The following is a 22,467-nucleotide window of genomic DNA, read 5'->3' on the forward strand; positions in this document are numbered from 1 at the left end:
AAATGGGTCGGATCCTAAAAGAATCAGAACCGAACCGTTAAAATTTATCCGTACTATCAAGTTCTGTTCTCAAATTAATGGACCATGATCATAAAAATTATGAAAAATATATATAGTAATATGCCCTCCATTAAAGTTCAGATTTTAAAATTTTTATTTTTATTTATTTTATTTTAAATTTTAGAATTGAAATTCAAAAAATTTGAACTAAATAGAAGAACCACTAAATGAAACTTTTAAAGTCTAATATCTAATTTTCAAACTTTAGATGTTTTCATATTTTATACTTCAGAAGTATTATTAAGCATAACCTTAAATGATTTCGATTCTTGATTTTTATTAGTTTCAATTGCTAATCATTCGGATTCAAAAGACTTGTTTTTGAATAAAATGGGATCTAAAACCAAGCATTTTGATTTCAATTCAATAAGGTTTTTATCTGTTAAGTAACTTACCTTATTGGGTTGGTTTTGTATCAAACCATGTCATAAGAACCCAATATCATAAAATGTGAAAATATATTTTGCATTTCAAATTAGGTTTGATCTAATCCGTATCAAATCCATCGACGGTTGTAACATCAAGATTCTTCATTCCAAGGTTGGACCCACTTGATGATGGCTCTTAGTCACTACCATGAGACACCGGATATAAACTTAGGTAAACAATTGTATATATACGATAACGAGGATTTATAGACTATTATTTGCAACTAAGCGTAGAAAAGTAGTTATTTTAACCTATAACGTTGGGGTAATTTTGAGGTACCTCTCCCCATTTAGGTGGAAATTAGATAAACACCCTAAATGTTTAAATTGGTGACATACTACTTGTTTGACTTTGTCATGAATGAGAAATTAACACAAAAAGACTGAAATAACCTTATCTTCACCCATAAATTTTTTTTTTTTAATCTTGAAATAAACGTCTTTATTCGGTCTTCTCAAGAATCTCTCTCTTATGACCTTTCCCACCTCATGACCGTGGACAGTTAAATTTTTTTTATTTTTGGTAAGTTTCAAGGGAGTGGGACCATGAGATTTATAAAAAAAAAAAAAAAAAAATTGACCGTTAAACCTATCAATCTTTCTACGATCATCGATGTTGACATTTGAACACGTGTCATTAACATCAAAGGTTTAGTAATAAACAAACTTTCTAATTAAGGAAAAGCAAGGGGTTCTTTGGAAACAAACTCTTTTGTGAGGGTTACTTAAGTAATTTTCTCTAATGAAAAAGACAATGACACAAAACCCCACGTAAACTAACCCTTTGTGTTCACGAAAGAGCCAATTTGAAATCGACACCTACGTGTGAACCCAAGTGTGACGCGTGGGCGGAGATACAGCTCACCTTGACCTTTCTCCAATCACGAAGCAATTTTTTTTAATTTCGAGAATGTCGCCGCTTATTTCTACCAATCAAATCTTCAATCATGTACGGTTTCGATCTCATTTCGCCGCAAATATATCGACGGCCACGAATCGCTCACTTAATATTTAATGAAGTAAAATCTCTCTCTCCTCGCCGATTATTAGAACTAAACTTCAAAAGTTGTTATCCTAAGTAAGAGTTAAACGGCTACATCTTACCTAATTAATACAATTAAATAACCGAGGAATAGAAAAGTAACAAATTTGACCGAGTAATTGACGACTAATTTGTTTTGTGGAAAGAAGAAGGGCCCACCAAGTAGATGCCGTCCTTTGACGATTTCTTATTTCGCGAACACCAAAGAAAACTTCGTCTTTTCTCACTCTCTCTCTATTTAAACCCCACAATGTCCTCTTTTATTTCATCTTCTCAACGACTTTCAAGCTGAGCGTGAGAGAGTCGTCTTCTAGAAGTTTTCTTTTTCTTCTAAGAAGTAGAAGAAGAAAAGCTTCTGCAGTAACAAAAACAGATCTCTTCCTATCTCTCGTTCATAGATTCTAATGGCTCACACTTTCTCGAATGCTAAGCTTCTTTCTGCTCTCTTCAATGGCTTCTCTGTAGCTATCTACAGGTGAGATGAGTTTAATAGAAGTTCTCTAAATTTTATTCTCAATTTCACCCCCCCCCTTTTTTCTGGTGATTTAGATTTTTCCCTCTCTGGGTTTTATTCAATATTTGAAATAACAAGTGGGATTTTTTTTTTCGGTCATTTGTTATTAGTCTCGAAAGGGAGACTACAATCAAGGGTTATTTACGTATATTAACATTTGTGGTGTTGTTATGGTGGGTTCAGGAGGGGTTTCTCTGCGGTGGCATCTCAAGTAGTGGTAAGAGGAGGCGGGAGAAGAAGTGGAATGGTGAAGCAAGTTGAGGAGAAAGCAATGATGAAAGAAGGATCAGAGACTATTTCGTGGGTCCCAGATCCCATCACTGGATACTACAGACCAGAGAATCGTGTGGCTGAGATTGACGTGGCTGAGCTTCGAGAGACGCTGCTGAACCACAAGATCAGGCAACACTAGCAAGGAAGAGAAGTCTCTCTGACAAGGGATAGTTATTTTTAAGTTTGAACTTCGAAGTGTGAACATCATCCCTTGTGTACTTGTTGCGTATTCTATAATTCCTCACCATGAATATTTGTTAGGTGCCCTTTTCCCTACATCAAGGGCCACCAAGATCTATGTACCCCATTTTTTAGCTTAGAAATGATATTCAGTAAATTTAGATTAAAAAAAAAATCTCGTATGTTTGCTTTGTTTGGGGGTAAATATTGTAAGTCCCCTAAAAGAGATTAAATTGCCACACCAAATATTACTAATGCCACCCCAATTCGCATATAAATCACCGTACTTGTGGTGTTGTTAATAAAAGTTGGTGTGGCAATAGAAACTCTCTAAATTAAAGATGATTTTGATTCTCCCGTTATTGGATCATATTTGAGTTGAATTGTTGAGATTAGGGTTTGCAACTTAGGTGCTGTTTGTTAAACTGAAAAAAATAAGTGATGAATAGCATTAAGCGCTGAAACTTATAAGCACTGAATTTAAGTGCTGAAAAAGTTGTTTGTTTAGATGCTGAATCATGTTTGTTACACATTGCTGAAACTGATAATTGTCTTTGTTACCCTTACAATCATATTATACATTGTTTGCATGTTTTAAATGCTTATTTATTATCAAACACACTAAAATATATTATTTCTTATAAAATTAAAATATAATTTATTTTTAAATAATAAATAATACTTAAATCTTCAATTTATAAATAATAATTTCTATTTATAAAAGCCCACAAATTTCAAATTAAAAATAATAATGTCATACAAGTCACCAAAATTTGAAATCAACTTTAAAAAGAACTTAATTTTTGATGAATAATTTTCGATGGAAATGAAGGATGTGTAATTATAAAAGCACCCTATGAATTAATAAGGGCAACCCACACTATAGCCATTTTTTGTTTTGTTTTATATGGATTAAAATTTTTGGAATGAGCAAATTTTTAGTGAGGATAGTTTATATGGTCTAGAGATTATCCTCACCAAAAATCAGTTTATTTTGAAACTTCTAACTCGTTAAAAATAGTTTTCAAAAAAAAAAAAAGACAATTTACGGTTCTTGAACTTGTTTTGATAGGGTTAAAAGTTTCAAGATGTGCTGATTTTTTGTGAGAATGATCTTCTCATTGTAGAGATCATCCTCACCAAAAATCAACTCATTCCAAAAATTTTAACCCATATAAGACAAAATAATTTAGCTATGGTGTGGGTTTATTAATTTGTGGGGTGTTTATATACTTATCCATGGGATATAAGAGGTAATATCCTTTTAAGAATAAGGGCATACTTGTCCATGCTCAAAAAAACAAAGGGCATACTTGTCCGTGTTGAAAAAAGCAAAGTGCTTACCGCTTCAGCACTTTTTTTCAGCATCAAAATAGTGTTGAATTTTTTTCACTTATTTTCAGCAATAAGCACGAGTAAACAAACGTGCTATTTTGACAAAAGTGCTGAATTTAATTTTTTTCAGCAATAAGCACTGAAAAATAGCGCAAACAAACACCACCTTAGTTCAAGGCTTTTGTATTGAACCGAAACAATCTAAGAAACTAATACACAACCCTTACGATATAAGATTAGTGACTTCTTTTATATGATCAGATTAATGGCTTGTTATGTGAATTTTCATGTTTATCATGCATTTGTTCTTTTTTTAAAAATATGTTGCTTAAAGGATATTAGCAACCCAACCCAAAAAACTGAATCAAACGGACCTTAATCGTTTGATTTAATTCAATTTAATGGACAAATCGTTTGGCTCTAGTTCTTGTTTAGTGGAACCAACATATGTCGATTCGATTTCGATTTGACCCCAAATTGCAGCCCTAGTTGAGTTTCGTCCCAAAGATTAATCCAATGTAGAAGGGATTTTGATTCGATTGTTAGTGTTTAATCTATCGGGTTTGGGTCGAATATGAGTATATTCATATTTGAATCCATCTTGGATCCTATTAGCTAAAACCCTAACTGAATCATTTTTCTTTCACTATACTCAGATCCAACCCAATTGAATTACTTGATTCAGGTCGAATAATTTCAAACCGTTTAACTTTTTTTTTTCTTCTATATTTATTTTCTTCTAATTGTTATACTATTCTATTTTACCATTATATTCTTTTATTTTATAAGAATTCATGTTATATTAAAATATTAGAATAAAGATATCTTGAAAAACATAATTTTTAAAGCAATATGTCATTTGGGTCTAGGTGGGTATGAGGACATATTTGTATTTGACCCAGATCGAGCTCGGGTCAAGGGATATCAACCCATATTCGACCATTTTTTTTATTTGGTTATAGTCCAAGGAACCAAACCCACTAAATTCGAATTCGAATTACTCATATTTTGAATAAAATTTGACCCACTTTATGCCCCAGTAAAAGTGGTTCGACACTAAAATTTGGAACCCCATAAATGCTCTCACCTTTACATTTTAACTTACTATTATTATGATCATTTTCGTCAAAAATCATTAAAATTACAATCCCATAATCACGTCGGTTAGGTTTCAAAATTACAAAATCATCTTCTTTTTTTTTTTTTTTTTTTTTCAAAAATCTCCTTAGTACTTTAAATTACAAAAAGGCCCTTATAATTTATGTGAGTTCGAACATCCCACCAACTAGCGGGTTTAATGCATGATTGACTCTCGTTACCTGTCACCATCTAAAAAAGTGGTCACCACATTGACTTATTCCATATTCTTATTTGGAACTGCGCATGACACTGCATTCAACACTGAATTGACATGGAGTTGTACTCAGAACCATGGATGTTTTCCTTGAGATACAAGTGGAAAACATCCATGGTTACGAGCACACCTCCATGTTAGCCAAGTGTGGCCGACAATTCTTCTTTTTTAAAAGAATCGTCATTTCCTAACTTTCTTTTTTCATACACTCCTTGACCTGGCAATTACAGAATCGTAAATCTTTTTCTTGAGTATCTTGAAGCAAACGATCTACGGCTCTATGATGGGAGCGTATGAAAAAAAAGAGTCTGATGATCATGATTCTTTTTAAAATGATGTACATTTTGCAAACATTTGGGGGGCCAATGAGTGTCTTAATGGGTCCTCGTTAACTTTGTGGCATTTTTGCTAACAAGAGAGCCCAAGTAACGTCCACAATTAACTAGCCTTAAAAATATAAATCGACACAGGACCAGTTACATGTGATGGGCTTAATAGCTCATTAATACTTGTACAAGTTTATGATCTCTACCTAGGCCTAGAGGAGCTAGACTTTGCCCAAGTCCAAGATAGGTGCACCACGCTTGGTTTAATTGGGATGACTCGCTCAACGACATACGCAACACTCCCTTGGGATACACTTTTTATGGGGAAGTGCAATCATGTATCCCAAGATGTGCAAATCTATTATACCCAAACTTGTCACGTCATGGAGTCATTTGTGTATGCCACTTGGCGAGTCATATTATCACGACTTTAAAATATATTCTAAAAGGAAAGATGACATCACAATCCTTAATTTTTCTCTTAAGATTCCATAGACCTTCAACCTCTTCTAATTCATTGGCTTCAAATTATTAAAGAGATTTCAACAAAAAATCCGTTGTTTTTCTAATTCCCCAAAAATCCTATCTTGCTTATGAGATTAGAAGGTTTAAGTAGATAGATCTTAAGGTCGACGAAGAACTTAAAAAGTTGTATATAAAGGTTAAAAATGACTAATTTTGGAGAGTAAAATCAAGGATAATTATTTAGAGATTGAAGATGCGGGTGTTTTTTGTTAGTCAATCAATGATGATTGATTTTGACAAAACCTCGTCAATTTGAAAACATGAGTATCTAGGTTTGGAAATGGGTGGGTAATACCTACTTACCCAATTCACAATCGAGTTACACAAATATTCATGAAATCTTATTTGAATATCTGTTTACCCAAGTTTAAAATAATAAATTCACAACGAGGCACTATATAACTTGTAATTAGAGTTCATCCTCCTCACATTGAAGTATTATATATCTAACTCGAATATCCACTCAAAATTTTGGTACGAGCCGAATAAGAATATCCTTAAAATAAAATTGTTATTGGCACCCCAACATTTCCTTATTACACCACAATTAAAAATTAGAAAAAAAAATGTGAATTGTTTTGAACAAGTAAAAATATTATTTATTTATTTATATTTATAACGGGGGTTCTGAACCCATAGACTTGACTAATAGGGGAGAAACAATTGGCTTCTTAGAACATCATATCTCATTCAAATCTCCCGGGTACATGCAATACCCCACAAATCACATACCAAGTAAGTAGGGATATACCCTTGTGGGTAGCCAATAATAACTTTCTCTCTCTTTCTCTCTTTCTCTCTTTCTCTTTGGATTTCTATTTTTTTAGGTTTGGGATATTATATGAGCCTAATCCTACTTGTAAACAACCATTGAAAATTTTTAAATGAGTGTTGTAGGCGCCCCCAATTTATCCAAACCGAGCTTGAGAGCTCTCGAAATCTAGCATGGTAAATCCCAAATAAAGTCTTCAATTTAATCAAAGTGGGGCCCACTTTATTGGAGCTCGATTATTCAAAAATCACATTTAAGAGCTCATAGATAAGCTTGGCCATGGGTAACCCACAACCCTAATAATATTTCTTCTTGGTCGTGGGTCACCCGTGGCCCTAGGATATTGTGCATAGAACTTTGGGTATGTCATTGACTCATGCAATTTTTGCACAGAAACACATCCATCCAAGGCCTATTCGATTAAGAAGTATTGTTGGGGATTAGTGCTCTAGATTTTCTTAGGGAATTACCCCTTAATCCCTCCCTTAATTATTTTTTTCCTCAAAAATGTCTAAACACTTTCCAATTGCACCCTTCCATCAAGTCTTCATTAATTCTTCAACCATGGTCTTTTGGTCATTATATTCTTCTCCCACAAAGAGTCAATTGCCCTTTTGCCCTCATTTTGTTGAAATACAATTAGGTAGATTGCCCCTTAAGCCCCCCATCCCAATCTATAATTCAAGGCTTTATTCACTACATTCTTTGCAAAATTACTAGAATTAAAGGACCATAACCTTCTTGCCCACTCCATAGAATTATCTAGAACCTCCAAAACTTTTACACTTCTACTCCGAAGTTGTTACAAGCCTAGCTAGTACAATTGTCTTAAAAGCCCAAAATTCATGTAGCAAATTACATGTCATTACTATTAGGATCTCTAAAATTTTGATAAAGTTCAAGGGACTTGGACTTTTCTATCATGCTTATAAAATTTTTTAGAATCTTATGAGCAATTATATTTCTAACCTATGTTGATCATGATTGGAATGATTCAAAGAGATCTAAAAACCATCAAAGATAAATCATTTGAGGAATTTTGGAGTTATTCGTTGAGGTATTATTGGAAATTAAGAAAATTTGACACTTATATCTCCAAGGGTATCACTAGAGACTCATCCAAGATAAAAGAGGGAGACATATTTTGAGTCCCAAAATTCTGTCAAATTGCTTACTTGAAAGCATTCTAAGAGTCAAACTTTTGTCCATATATTTCCTCATCCATCCAAGAAGCCTAGAGCAAGAAAAAGAAGACTAAGGTGGGATGTAGACTTTTAATTTATGTTTTTATGTAATAATTTTTCTAAATCACACGTTGAAAGCACCCTCGATCCGTGGGGTGCACGGATCCGCTTTTAACCCTTGAAGTTTGTGAGTCGCCACCTAGTTATTGTGGTAGGAACCAAACTGACTCTAAAATGGATAAAAACTAATCTACTACAGAAAATCTGAATCCGGGGATCATGTTATGGGGTTGGAAAGTGTTAGGCACCAACCCCGCCTGGCTATTGCCGGTCTCTACTTATCCCAAATAAATCTACATCGCTAATGACAAACCTAGATTAAAAAATAATAAAAAAAAGCTTACCTTCGATCTGCAAAAGTGTTATTCCCTCAGATCTGGTGAAAACGGCTCCTTGTACCATATTTCTTACTTTGTTCTATCTCCGGATATGATTTCTGATCTCCGAGGTAAGGTATCTCCTTCTTGGATCTGGGTGCTTCGAATTTGTTATGGATTTTTGGGATGTTTTTGAGAGGTTTTTGGGTGTTTTTTAGGCTAAAATCAGAGCAGAGGTGTTAGATAAGGAGTTGAGGCTCCAAAATTAGGATTTTGGAGAGGTTGTGGAGGCTTCTTCACCTACTTTTCCTAGGATTTTTTCTTTGATACGAAAATAGGGTGTGGATGCTCCTATTTATAAAGTTTTTTAGGAGAATTAGGGTTTGATTAGGGTTTCTTTAGGGTTTCAATTAGGGTTTAGACTTTGGTCTCATGAGATGGACTTAGTCTTTAGGGTTTTGACTAAGGGTTTTGACTTTAGTCTTATGAGATTGACTTGATTAGTTTAGATTAGGGTTTTGATTTAAGGTTTTGACTTTAGTCTTATGAGATTGACTTTAATACTTGACTTTAGTCTTACTTAATTGACTTTAATTTTGACTTTAGTCTTATTTGATTGACTTTAGTCTTACTTGATTGACTTTAAATTTTTGGAGAACCCCCCTCTATTATATCTTTGATTCTTTGGACCCCTAAATGGTGGGGTCCTTAAAGAAATATCTTGCGAATTATCAATAATTTTTCTTGAAAGTCTGATTGATCTATTTTTTTTATTTAAATTTTATAATTAATTTTATTAATGTTTAACTTTACATTATTTAATGATTTATTTATTAATTTAAAAAAATTTAATTATTAAAATTACAAAATTACCATTTTACCCTCGGAGAGGATTTTTTACGTTTAAGTCGTTTTTCAACGTTCCATGATGTTTTGGAATCAGTTTTTCGTAAGGAATTCAAGGGAAATGTTGGTTTTTGTCATTTATGAAATTTTTTGTGTGAAATGGTCGTGAATTTTATGAGGGGTATTTTCGTAATTTTGTCAAATTTTGTGAAAATTGGCAAAATGATTTATTTGGTTTCGATTTGTCATTTTATGTATTTGAACGGATTTTTCTAAGCGTAATGTAGGCTCTAAGGTTGTTTTGATGTTAGAGGTATTTTGGTAATTTGATCATTTTTAGTGATTTTTATCGTGAAGCTTATTTTTGGTTTGCAGGATGATGATTTCTATGTTTCTGGGGTAGTATTTTCCTAGCGTAGCGTGGTTTCTAAAGTTTTGTCAATTCGAGATACCTCATCCAAATTTCTAAAACACATTTGGTAACAAAATAAAGCACTGAAATAAGCATCCATCATTGGGAACTTTTACGATCGGGTTGACGACTTGATTAATCAGGCGAATGCAAAAATGGGGTGTCTACACACATCTATCTTCTTGCATTCTTTATATTTCAAACACATTTACTTTCTTGTAATAACGTAGTTTTTTTTACTTCAATGACAAAAAGTGAAAGAGAGTAAGTGTTCACTATGTGAAATGATCTTCTTTTTCTAAATCCATAATAAACTCCTTAGAGAGCATTTAATTTCAAATAGTAGTTGTTTCAATTCCATGTAATTTTCAAGTACTTTAAAAATTCTTAGATAGTTTCTTATTTTCTAATGATTTAAGGAGGAGAGAGTGTAGGTCTTCATAATGTGAAGCAATATCCTTTTTCTAAGTCCTTTCAATAAGTTCCTTGATGAAATATAGCATGCATACACCGCAGCACACACCATTTTACTTTTATCTTAAAAAGGTTACAAGTCAAAAGTGTAGATCTCTTTAGATTTATATTTAACATTCTAAGTCAACAAAAATAATCCCAACTGGACATAATTTCATGCATATGGTGATAGTGGATATGCTCACCCTATGGTATGTCCTTAAAATCCAACCAACAAAAATATACTATTTAGTGAGTATATAAGTGGGTAGTAAGTACTTGGAGGCCCAAAAGTGAAATCCATGTAGATTTGCATAAAAACCTCAAGCCTATAAAAAATTTCCAACAAGCATATACTTTGGTATATGACTTGCTCATTGACTTCTTTTGCGAGTTTAGAAGCCGAACTATATTTCATTTAATTCTTATCTTTTATATCATCTTTTCTAACTTAAAAAACTACAAAAATAAAATTTTACTTACTTTTGCCCAATATCTGATCACTATCAATTTGGTAGGTGAGATAAAGTGTCTAACACCTTCATTATTTTACAATTGAACCTCATTACCCTTAACTTCTATAGTTAGGATAGATTCGAATCTCTAAAAGTTCAAAAATAATATTTCAAAAACTTATTTAACTCTTTGAATGATAACAACTCCTAAACCCATGACGGTGGGGTCAAAATCCTTTGAACCTCATGTATCTACATGTATTATAATGTTGATATTAACTTGAGCCAAATCTTTATAATGTTTGAATTGCGTGTTTTAAGCGTGTGCTAAGTAATTTAAGAAATTAGGGTGTATGAGTAAAAGTTGGGGTGCTGATAGCAGCTCTCTAAAACACTTGCTAAGTAATTTAAGAAATTAGGGTGTATGAGTAAAAGTTGGGGTGCTGATAGCAGCTCTCTAAAACACTTGGATAAGCAATCAAATACGAATGTATGATTGACAAAATTTGATTTTGTTAACATGTGCTCCAACGGAAACTTTAAGCAGCATTAAATACACCTTGAAAATAAGCATATGGGGGTATTTTGGATAAAAAAAACTATTTTGAGGACATTTTTAACAAAAAGAAATTCCAATTTCTAAAGTGTATTTAATGAAAGTAAACTTGTCTGCTTAGTGTGGAAAAATCTTGAAAGACTATACTCTTTCAAAAGTTTGAAGAAACCCTCCCTCCATTGGATTACACATGGCATTTCCAAGAGGTATACGTAATTTTGGTAGAAATGTGGTGGTTTAAAATAAATTTAAAAAGCCACAAGTCTTGTCATGAGGAGGGTTCATTTTAAAATTTTGAAGTTGCTTCTCCGCTTCAAAAAACTCGCGCCTAACTCTTGTTAGCAATCTCCCATTTAATTCTTGAAAATTTTACGAATTTTCCCTTTTTTTTTAATGAAAGTATTATTCTCCGAATTATTGCATTATTTAAAATAATTCACGAATTTTAAGTTTGAAAATAATAAAATACGATTTTTACGAATTTTTATAAAACTTGATGGGAAAAAAAAATACTATAATAACTTGTTGTATGTTACAAAGTGTAAACTTGTAAGTTATGACGTGTAACACAAGTCAACTTTGAAATGCCCGTGCTTCAAAATTTTGGAAGAAACCACATTTTTATGTGATAAATGTATTTTTTATTTAAAAAAAAAAAGATAATGACATGATCCCTCTATATTTATTTGAGATTATATTTTAATTTTTCAAATTGATGATTTGTCTCTTGATTTTGATTTTTTTATAAAAGAAAAATATTGAAATGATAAAAAATATTTACTGCGATTCTTACAAATTTGACGTGGGATGTACACATAACCATAGATGTGTTTCCTTGCGATACGAGTAAAAACCATCTACGATTATCTATGCATGTCCATGTCAGAATTGTGAGAATCACAATAAATCCTATGTCACCCTAGCACGAATCTTTATAAAAATCAATAGAATAATAATTTCAATGTCCTCATTATTATTATCACCATCACTATTAACATCATTATTATATAGTCAAATTTTTATTTTTTGAATTTGAAATAAAATGGATAAAACATGTATGAAGCATATACACTATACTTTTCATCTATTGAATTTTTTATCAAATTTTAAAAATAAATTTTTGAAATTTAAAATCAAATACAACTCAAAATTTTCACGAATTGAATTTTTACCGTATTCCGAAGGGTTAAAAACGCTTTACCCGTTACCAGACCTTCTCCACCACTGTGTATCTCAAATATTTACCAAAGGAATTGAGTGGGTCTAAATTACCCTTCTAACTTTCCATTGTAAATAAAGGTCTCTATGTCGGCACTTTAATGCCACGTGTCTTATAAAGATATTTGTTAGGCTGAGATTTGTTTTATGTAGTCTTATAAGGACTGAGGAGATACTGATAGTTGTAAACTTGTCTATAGAAGTGAAAAATGTAGTGCCACTTGGCACAATATGGTTGGATAACATCGTGAGATAATAAATATTTAAGTTGCAATTCTCCATTAACGAGCAGAGAAGGTTATTATCTGAGGTGCTTGGCACTTTTGAGGAGGACGATTCGCCCCTAAAATTGAATCAGAAATTAGGGTTTCAATCAGAGAGAGAGAGAGAGAGAGAGAGAGAGAGATGGCGGAGGAGACGAAGAGAAATGGAGGCGGAACTAACTTCTCGAAGCTCTCATCGAGTGAGAGAAAATCTTCAGCAGCATCTGCAGCTGGAGCTGCGAAGAAAGTGATCATCAAGAGTGCGGACATGAAGGAAGACCTGCAGAAGGAGGCGATCAATTGCGCTCTCTCGGTTAGTTTAGCGCTCTCTCTCTCTCTCTGTCTCTCTCTCTCTCACACACACACACTTTTGGTCAATTGGTTTTGGTACTTTTGCATTTGAGGTTCTGATCTTTCTATTTGATCTAATCGATTAAACCAGGCTTTTGAGAATCATAGTGTTGAGAAGGACATCGCCGAGTACATCAAGAAAGAGTTCGATAAGAAGCATGGACCCACCTGGCACTGCATCGTTGGTCGTAATTTCGGTAACCTAATTTTCTCTGTTATTGTTTCTATTTCTGTTTGTTTTTGTTTTTTTTTTGTTTTTATCTTAAATTTTCGATGTTTGATTTCTCCCAAGCATTTAGTGCATTTTTAGTTCACGCATATTTGAGTCATAATTTCAATGCCTTGAGTAATGCGGCTGTTTATGTGGAAGTAAAGTGAATGGTAACTCAAAAACAAGATTATTTCTTCTTAATCTAATACAATTACAGTGGTTCATACTTCATACTTCACGTGTTGATTTCTCTTAGTATTGATTCAAGGAGATTTTTATAGACATAATTGTTGTAACTATAGAAAATAGGTGCAAGAAACAACGCAAATCAAAGGAAAGAGATGATAAAATTACTTGGTTCGGAAAGATTGCCTATGTCCATGGGTCATGATGAGATCCTTTCATTATATCTATGAAAACCAGGGTTACAATCTCTCAATCTCACATTCGCTTGTAAAAAAAAATTGAAAAATCCCTCAAAGATACCCTGAAATGAGTTGGCCATGAATTTATAGTCCCTACAAAGATGAAATTTCCCCATGGGAAAAGAGTTAAGAAATTGACTGAAAGGGTCACCTCAAAAAGTTTGTTTCAGGGGCTTCGCCCCTAAAACCCCACCTTCGGAGTAGGGGTGCATTGCACCCCCCCCACTAGCTCAACACAGGGGAAGACCCACATAATATGGTACTTGGTGTATAATCCCTTGTGTCAATACAAAGCTTCCCCCAATAGAAGACGAGGTACAAACATAAGACTAAGTGTGGATGATACAAAATGAGAGGGTTCAAATGATGACGTGGACATGAAGGTGATGTGACATCCTCACATTGTTTTGTGAAGCCACATGAGCCATCGAAGATGACATGACAATGTTCAGATAGGACGTTGTGATTGTGTATGCAATAGGAAAAAACTCATGTTTCATTGTTTAACATGTAATAGGAGAGGGACACGTTCAACCAAGGATTGACTATTAAGAGGAGATGACGTGGCAATAGGTTATTGGAATGTTATAGAAAGTGATAATTTCATAAAGGTATAAAATATAAATACCCATTCCCAATGAGGAAAGGAGTGCAATTTTCAAGATCTCTATATATTGTAATTAATCATTGTATTTTGATCCAAATACATTTTGGCGACTCTACTGGGGAGTGTTCGTTAACTCCTTCACTTCTTTTAACCCTCATCACGTAACCTATCGCCTTTGACGATGAAGAACATTAGGAAATGCGCCGGTGCATCTCGAAGTCGGGCAAAACCAAGCTTAGGTGTGGCTTGGGTGCACAACAAGCCCTCATTGCAGACACGGTGGATACACCTCTCCCCGTTGCAACCCACAGAAGCAATGGGTGAAGTGACTCAACGTAAGAGGGGACTTTAGCCTTTTGGTCAACCAAATGAATGACAAGTTTGGCTTAAAGGAGCCAATTTTGGCCCTTTTATCTAGTTGAGGATCAACAACTCTTGAATAGCTTTCTCCATACTGTTGTCTCGCATGTCGGGTGAACAAAAAATTGGTACGTGGACACGCTATCCATGTTAGCCTTAAAACTTGCATTCGAAGAAGTACGACAAAGATAAAGATCGTCAAACGGTCAACCCCTTACGCACACTCATTAGGAGATGAGCATGACAAGGGGCTTCTAGATGATTGGTGTCACGCTCTAATTGAGGATCTATCACATTAGGATAGTTGTACTACTGCGGCTAGATGATGTATTGGCACGATGTGTACCTCAAAGAGAAACTGAGTGCATTCTTTAGGACATGCCAATATATTGGTGTATTTAAATGTGCGGGTATTATTGGTTGGAGATGGCACGAGAATCATGACTTATTCATGACAAATGCCTTATGTGACAAACAACGCTGCGACAAAAGAAGTATTCCTAGTAGGGGAGGGAGAAGACTGGGTGACTCTCTATTCTTCAATTTCTATAAGGTCTCCTCCCACAAAAGAAAATAGATAAAACTAAGTTGTAAAGACAAGCAAGGCACTTTTACATCCACGTGGGAGTTTGAAGGGAGATCTCTTAAGATGTTTACACAGAGACAAAATCTTACAAGTTATGAAGAAGTGCACACAAGAGGAGCTGAGGAACATCAAAGGAAGAGAAAATTGTTCCAACATCTACTACAATTGGGACATTATTGGTTGACAATGGAGGGGGACGCGACCCTTTTTCGCACAAAGGTGTGACATCTGCCAACGTCATGAGGCCTTAATTCATGACCCAACTATCTCACTACAAGTTATTTTTTACACCGTGGCCTTTCTTCGTATGGGGGCTCGATCTTATCAGCTTTGCCAGCCCTAAGTCTGTTAGAAGCCATATGTGGATCATTACCGCCACAGTTTTTAGTTAATGGGTGGATGTCATTGGAAAAGTTCCAAGGAGCCTATCGTGGCAGATATTTTAATATATTATAATATGTCGCTTTGGGATACCTAAACAAGTGATAATAGACAATGGGACACCCTTCATAAACTGGCATGTGAAACAACTTCTGATTGATTACGATGTTCAGCATAGGAAGTCTACCCCTTACTATCTTAAGTGTAACCAATATAGGCATGCCTCAAGGTGGGGTGGATTGAAGGTGCCTTGGTACATGTGAGGTAGGGCAATGTAAGTGAGGCGTACTGAGGCACACACCTTGACTGCGCCTCAATCAAGGTGCAAGGTGCATCAGGCATACACTTTACTTAAAATTGAAGAAAACCAATGTATTAAAATTGAATAAAACAAATGTACTTTATTTGCATAGTCCTAAAATACAAAAAAGATTTATTTGGAAAGTACATTTTAACCATTAAAAACGTTTAATTTTACATTTTTTCATTTTTATTCGGCCCAAACCAATTATGGTTGGGTTAGGGCTTAGTCGACTTAGGCCTACTAGGGGTATATGGATGGTTTAAAGTTTAGGGCCCGAACGGACCCGCCCATTGAAAACCCTAATTGTTGTGTTGTAATAGCAATGACCTAAGTCAATGCCTACTTATACTTCTTCCCCTTTTCTTGTTCTTCCTCCCTAATCTCACTATTATTGCCGACCTTTCTTCTTCTTTTTGAATTATTGAATACTTTACCTCATTTATAAAACTCATATTTATATATGTTATTATTGAATGATATCTAAAACCTAGCTTTCACTATTTTTTTTTTTAATTTTTTAATTTTATTGTGCCTTGCTTCACTTCGGCGTGAGCTTCACGCCTTAGGCACCAAGAGTCCCTTGTGCCTTAAATGCACCTTTCACCCTTAACTACACTGAGTGTAACAAACAGGTTAAAGTGACAAATTGAATCCTATTGAGAATTCTTAGTCGGATGGTTCATGAACGAAACATGCAATGACATGTACATCTATCGTTGGCACTCTAGGCTTATAGGATGTCGCCTCATACTTTGACGGGTGTCAAATTGTTTTCTTTGGTTTATGGGGAAGAAGCTATCCTTCACATGGAGATTAAGATCCCATCGGCCAGGATGGCGGTAGCAAGCAAAATGGAGGATACAGACGATGGTAGAAGGTTCATGCAACTTGAGTCTTTAGCGGAAAGATGCATGAAGGCGGTAGAGCATACAACTAACTATGGGTGTCGTCTTTCAGGGTCTTATGATATATTAGTATGGCAATGACAATTCTTCGAGAGATTTAGGCCTATGAACCTGAAATGAACGTAAGAAGGGGAACGTCCAAAGCAAAATTGGCTCCATCATGGGAGGGCCCATTCATCATTCACGAACTATTAATAGTGGGTATTATTGTTTGGCCGTTGTTGATGGTGAAGAATTAAGAGATCCGAGTAATGGAAAATGGTTGAAGTGCTTTTTCTCTCAGGAAAGTAGGAGTTATGAAGTTAAGGGAGGTTGTAAGTGTTTATTTACTTGTAATCAAAATGTATTTGGATCAAAATACAATAATTGATTACAACGGATAAGGCTCTTGAAAATTGTGTTCCTTTTTTTATTTGGAAGGGGTATTTATAGCTTTCTGAAAATGTCATTGCCCATGGCATTCCAATGATCCATTGCCACGTCATCCCCTCTTACAACCAATCTTTGTTGGAGACATGTCATTCTCCTATTAACTACTGGACAAGGAGACATGAGTTTTTTTCTCATTGCACATCCGATCATGATATCTCATTTGGATGTTGCCATGTCGTCTTCAATGGTCCATGTAGCTTTATAAAACAATACGAGGACGCCATGTTGCCTTCATATCCACGTCAAGCCCATATCCTCATTATGTGAACCACTCTTATTTTGTATTATCCAAACTAACTATATGAGTTTGAGTCATAATACAACATAAAAGAGTGCCCGCGCCTTTGAGTGCCATTTATTTGGAAAAATGATAAGTGGAAGGAGTGTCGATGGGTCAAGTACCATATTTTCTGATTCGTGCTGATCATTACCAGGGTATGAAATATGAGTACAAACAACCACCAAATCAATTAAATAATTGGTGTGTGCTGATACTCATACCAATTTGTAAGGTTATAGAACATTAAGGAGCTTTTTTTCTTGTTTTTAGTAGGTTGAATAGCTCACTTATTTAAAAAGATAAATGGCAACTTCATGAAAACCTAGCCAGTGATTTTGTCATTTACCTAAGCTTGGAAATCAAGGAACCCAATATCTACCACATGCCGCTTTCACAAGATCGTGTGTTCTTTGTCAAATGGTAGAGAGTGCTCGAACTAGCATTATTTGGCAAAGGGCATTCCAGAATGTTTTATATTCTCAATATATAATCATGGATACTTATTTTATCCATAGATGGAGAAAGAAATAAAGTCGAGGAAACTAAGAGGTATAAATTGTGTGGTGTTGACTCCTACCCATTCTTATTCAATCAATTGTAAAATCACCATAATTGTAGGTACATCTTTAAGGAATCACTCTAGATGTAACAATAACATGCGGATTGACTAAAACGTTCTTACTGCATAAAATATAAGAAACACCTTGATTCTGGGTATTGGAAGGGTGTTCCTAATCATAATGGTTCCAAGAATTCACTTTTTGTTTTTTCTTTTGAGGGCCGGGCTTGCATTTGCTAAAATTTCATATTGGAAGATCTAGATCGTTGGCACTCGTGGAGTCCTTGATGGTGAACTGTTTAAGTTTCAGTGTTTTTGTGTCGTTGGTTGTTTCCTCTATTTCTCTTTAATTTGTTACTTTTAGTACTTGCAGATTCCTAGTATTATTTCAATGTGTGGGGAACTCTATTTCAGCAACCTGCATCAGGGTGAACCAGGCCTCAATTCTAACAAACAAAGCATCATCTAGTATCCTATCCTACATATTCAGTATCAATAACCGAAGTTTTATAACAGTGTCCACTCGAAAATGTTGGAAGACTTGAACATAGAGGATTAAGGATATTCAAGCATCATCCCGATCTCCCAAAATTGTCAACAGAGATTCATAACATAGCTTAGGAAAATATGGCTGTGTGGCAACAAACTGGAGAAGTCTTGTGGGGCTTGAGTTGTTTACATGCCTATGGTAAATTTCAGTCCCCATCATAAAAGATGCATTTGAATAGTGTGTATGTAGAATTGATGGTCTAGGACTTAATAATCAGATACTTGAGAGTAGATCAAAATGCTCTTAAGGCTTGAGTTGTCTTAACATAGTCCGTTATATTTAGGTCGATAGTAGGCATTATGTTAAAACTTTGTAGTAGTGCAATTTTGGTCAAAACACATCTAGAGATGAAGCACTATGGGCAAGATATACCCCAAAGAGATCAGGCCCATTATTTAATTTTCTTTATACATAAATATGGAGAAGTCGGTGAAGGTGTGGCCCGTTGTATAGCTGCATTTATGGGGATACTATGTGTTTCTATCTCACGATCCCACTTTACTGTTTTTTTTTTTTTTTTCCTCCTTTTGCTTTGCTGGTCTCATAGCTGTAAAAATTTGCTTTCTTTACCTTACCCAAAAAAATGTATAAGAAGAAGAAAAAAGAGCAGTACTGCTGTGTTGATAAAGTGGGGAGTACCAATTAGACTAAAGTAGGTAAAAAACAATAAGACCATGATTTATTGTGCTGAATGTGAACTATTAAGAAACTAACTTTTTTATATCGAACTGTCCTGAAACATTTTCATAGAATGAACATAGCAGAGATGAGATATAGTTACATCGTTTTCCTGTTATACCATCATCTAGAAATAAGGATAGGCAGTACAAAATGTTCCCATTGAAAAAACCATTTGTTGGAGCTTGTTTTGTACCAAAAGTAAAACTGATTCTAGGTTCGACTTTTGTGTTACCCATGGAGGGAAAACTCTCTGATCACTAATTCAAAATCCTGAGTATGAAGCATCATCAAGGATATGATTTGTCTCGATACAACTAGGCAAATATGCACATTGTGCTCTTTCTTTTACTTACAATTTTACATAATTCTAAAACTTAGATATTCCTTTTTGGCTCTGGCCCAATGGGAGCATCATGGTCAGGTATAGGAAGGATCATGTACTGCAGATCCTTCAGACCCGATTAAAGATCCAATAAGGATCTGATCTGTGGATACTGGATACAGTGAAGGATCCTGAAATATAGTATACAAGGCTATGGGATATGCTTTCATTTCCAACTTTATGAAATTCTTGTTCTTGATTACTTTGCTAAGTGTTTGTCGCATATGCAACGTGTAAATGAAGAAAAAATAAAATAAACCTGACGTGCTTGGCATGTAAGGGTCGAATCCACAGGGATGGTGGGGAATACTCTTAAAATCGAAGGCAATTAGAGTTCGAGGTTCAAAAGAATTTAAAACCGATTTTGAAGGTGTTGTTGAGTTGCAAACTACAAAAACATAAATTAACTTGGGAAAATAAGTAAAAGTAAGCCATTAGAGAAGATGATCCAACAAGAACAATTGAGTTTTAGCCACAACCCCAATCTACTACAATTCTTCTCTTATCTCAATCCAATTTAGCTAGCAAATGCTCATGGATCGGAAGATAATCATCTTGGATCACCATTAAAGAACTAAAGTCATGAAACCTTCCATAGATCACTTAATTCTCAATAACTAGATATCTAGATTAAGCATGGATTAGCTTGAACTTATCTAAGATTAATCCATCTAGGTTAAGAAAAGTAAGAACAAAAACAATTAAAGCATTTAAAATCATTTGAGAAGAACTTGAAGTAAATTGAAATTAGAATTAAAACATTCTTGCTCTTGGCTTAATCAACCTCTCTAACGGAGGGATCTAGCCACTTTTCATTGCAAGATCAAGAATAAAAGAAGATTGAAGATGGAAGACAGAAGATAAACAAGCCTTCATTGATTGCAACTTCAAGTAAACTATTTCTCTCTCACAATTACGGAAAATTATAGAGGAATTGGGGAAGAAGAAGCAATCTAAACTATTTACAAAGTGTGGAGCTCTTAAAACTATGGCCCAAGGGGTCTATTTATAGCTCATTTGGCACATTCAAAAGTTTTACATGTGTGAGATTAGTGGTTACGATTATCAGCACGTGAGAGCCAATCAAGAGGAGGCCCAGGGCCTAACTTGATTCACCAGCCACGCCGTGGTGGTCTTAGTTTGATTTTCCTCCAATCTCTGGTGATCTGTCCCTTTTCATGCCTTGAGTGTAGTGGAGCTTCCAATTTTGCACAATGAGTCCTTGATTGCACTGAATTGTCTTATAGACACTTACAAAATAAATTGTACATTATTAGACTCCTTTAATTACTCCTAAATGTATGCCAAAATGCATGGATTAAGCAATTATTCAGCATAAGGCATGGAATTGAGCTTAACATGATTTCTTATGTAAAACCTTGAATATTACCGATAAAAAGTAGATAAGTGCCTTTAAAATACATTAAATAATTCGAACATTTAGGCACTCATCACTAAGTATTAGAAAACATCTTATAATTGTACAATTGAAGATCCAAACTAACCTTAGAATATTGTATTGATCTAATTAAATTTAATCAACCGCCTTCTTTATGTATACCGAGTTGGCTTTTGGAGGAAAAGGTGTAAGAGACACAACCCCATGGGGTGGGGAAACCCTGCGTATCAAAGGAAAAAGGAGGGTTGTTGCATCCTACTCCTAACGTAGGGCTTAACACAGTGTCTTATTATAACTAGAGAGTTAGCTTTTCTTATAATCCAAGTGCATTCCACATCAGCCACAATAAACCATCAAAGGATTGGATTTGCTTTGGTTAAGAAGGATTTTGGTTGCTGGTCATATTAGATATATCTTAGTCAGATGATGTGGCTAAGAAGGATCTGGTCCATGATAGACACTTGTATCAAGATCAGATCGCACTGATAGGATCCTATGGAGTTGTCAAAGATGTCGGATATCATGGACAGGGTGACTATTATTTCTGGAATAGCAATTATGATTCCTCTTCAAAATTTTCTTATTTTAGTTCATCGCCAATAAAGTCAAACAATATTTATTGTAAGTCATGTTTACTAACATTTTTAACTATTCTTCATTCTATGTGGAATGCATGTCATCTCCACTCAAATGTGATTGACGAGACTCATTTGACCTTAACAAATTAATTAGGTTAAACGAGGAGGTTTTCTTCTTGCTTTTTCTTGTTTTATTCGCTACGAGGGTTATTATGCACTTTACATCATCCTTATCTTGGTAGAAAGGCAATTGAAGTATTTTGAATTGAATCAGAGATTATTGTCTGTTTAAACAGATGTAGCTCTTTGGTGTGTTGATGATTCAGATTGACCATGGTTTTTACAGGTTCCTATGTGACCCATGAAACAAATCACTTCGTGTATTTCTATTTGGATCAGAAAGCAATCTTGTTATTCAAGTCTGGTTGATGGTGACATGGATGTTGATGGTGAGTTTATAATTAGGATTCTACAATTAGCACCTGTTTGTATTTTAATTGAAAACCCTAGATTGCAAAAATCTCTAGGACTTTCTTGTGCTTAATTTGTATATTTCACTCCAAATGCGTTTCCCATGACACAGCCTCTTTTAAGCCTAATATTGGACCTCGGGCTCTGTCTCTTAGTTGATTATCAATTTAATGCTTCCCATGTTCAGTATGAATGATGGCTCTTTTTTGTATTCTCGTGCTGGTGTGAGGGTTCATAGGCATGTCTTAAAACAATTGAATGATGAGATCCATTCCTCACATGGTGTAGTTTGATTGATGCGCTCTCATCAGCCCTTGGTCACTCAGCCCACAGGTCATATTGTTGAACTGGTGCAGCCTATTCATCGGGCATCCACTCAGCCTTATTATCCCATTATGTCGATTTACATGGTGTTGTGCATGTTGTGTGATC

At 34.7% G+C, this 22,467-nt stretch overlaps 2 protein-coding genes across 2 annotated transcripts; both read left to right on the forward strand.

The window, feature by feature from the left end:
* The first annotated feature begins 1,792 nt into the window (after positions 1 to 1,792).
* On the forward strand, positions 1,793 to 2,672 carry LOC147396011 (protein SENESCENCE-ASSOCIATED GENE 21, mitochondrial-like). Its single transcript, XM_086452973.1, has 2 exons — positions 1,793 to 2,005; positions 2,228 to 2,672. Exons 1-2 carry the CDS (start codon positions 1,935 to 1,937, stop codon positions 2,454 to 2,456), a joined length of 300 nt encoding a protein of 99 aa, XP_086309099.1. The 5' UTR covers positions 1,793 to 1,934; the 3' UTR covers positions 2,457 to 2,672.
* A 9,853-nt stretch (positions 2,673 to 12,525) lies between these two features.
* Positions 12,526 to 22,228, forward strand: LOC147396012 (uncharacterized). The gene is made up of 3 exons (XM_086450481.1): positions 12,526 to 12,886; positions 13,016 to 13,121; positions 21,911 to 22,228. Exons 1-3 carry the CDS (start codon positions 12,716 to 12,718, stop codon positions 21,991 to 21,993), a joined length of 360 nt encoding a protein of 119 aa, XP_086306607.1. The 5' UTR covers positions 12,526 to 12,715; the 3' UTR covers positions 21,994 to 22,228.
* The last annotated feature ends 239 nt before the right edge of the window (positions 22,229 to 22,467 follow it).

This window comes from Akebia trifoliata, chromosome 8 (genome assembly GCF_017979445.1).
Source record: "Akebia trifoliata isolate Shusen 1 chromosome 8, ASM1797944v1, whole genome shotgun sequence".
Taxonomy (NCBI): domain Eukaryota; kingdom Viridiplantae; phylum Streptophyta; class Magnoliopsida; order Ranunculales; family Lardizabalaceae; genus Akebia; species Akebia trifoliata.

What these genes read in the sequence shown, in the direction of transcription:
- LOC147396011 (XM_086452973.1), top strand. Translation starts at nt 1,935, where the DNA reads ATGGCTCACACTTTCTCGAATGCTAAGCTTCTTTCTGCTCTCTTCAAT. An exon ending in TTCTCTGTAGCTATCTACAG is followed by an intron (nt 2,006 to 2,227) that starts GTGAGATGAGTT and finishes TGGTGGGTTCAG; the next exon opens with GAGGGGTTTCTCTGCGGTGG.
- LOC147396012 (XM_086450481.1), top strand. Translation starts at nt 12,716, where the DNA reads ATGGCGGAGGAGACGAAGAGAAATGGAGGCGGAACTAACTTCTCGAAG. An exon ending in CGATCAATTGCGCTCTCTCG is followed by an intron (nt 12,887 to 13,015) that starts GTTAGTTTAGCG and finishes CGATTAAACCAG; the next exon opens with GCTTTTGAGAATCATAGTGT. An exon ending in CATCGTTGGTCGTAATTTCG is followed by an intron (nt 13,122 to 21,910) that starts GTAACCTAATTT and finishes TGGTTTTTACAG; the next exon opens with GTTCCTATGTGACCCATGAA.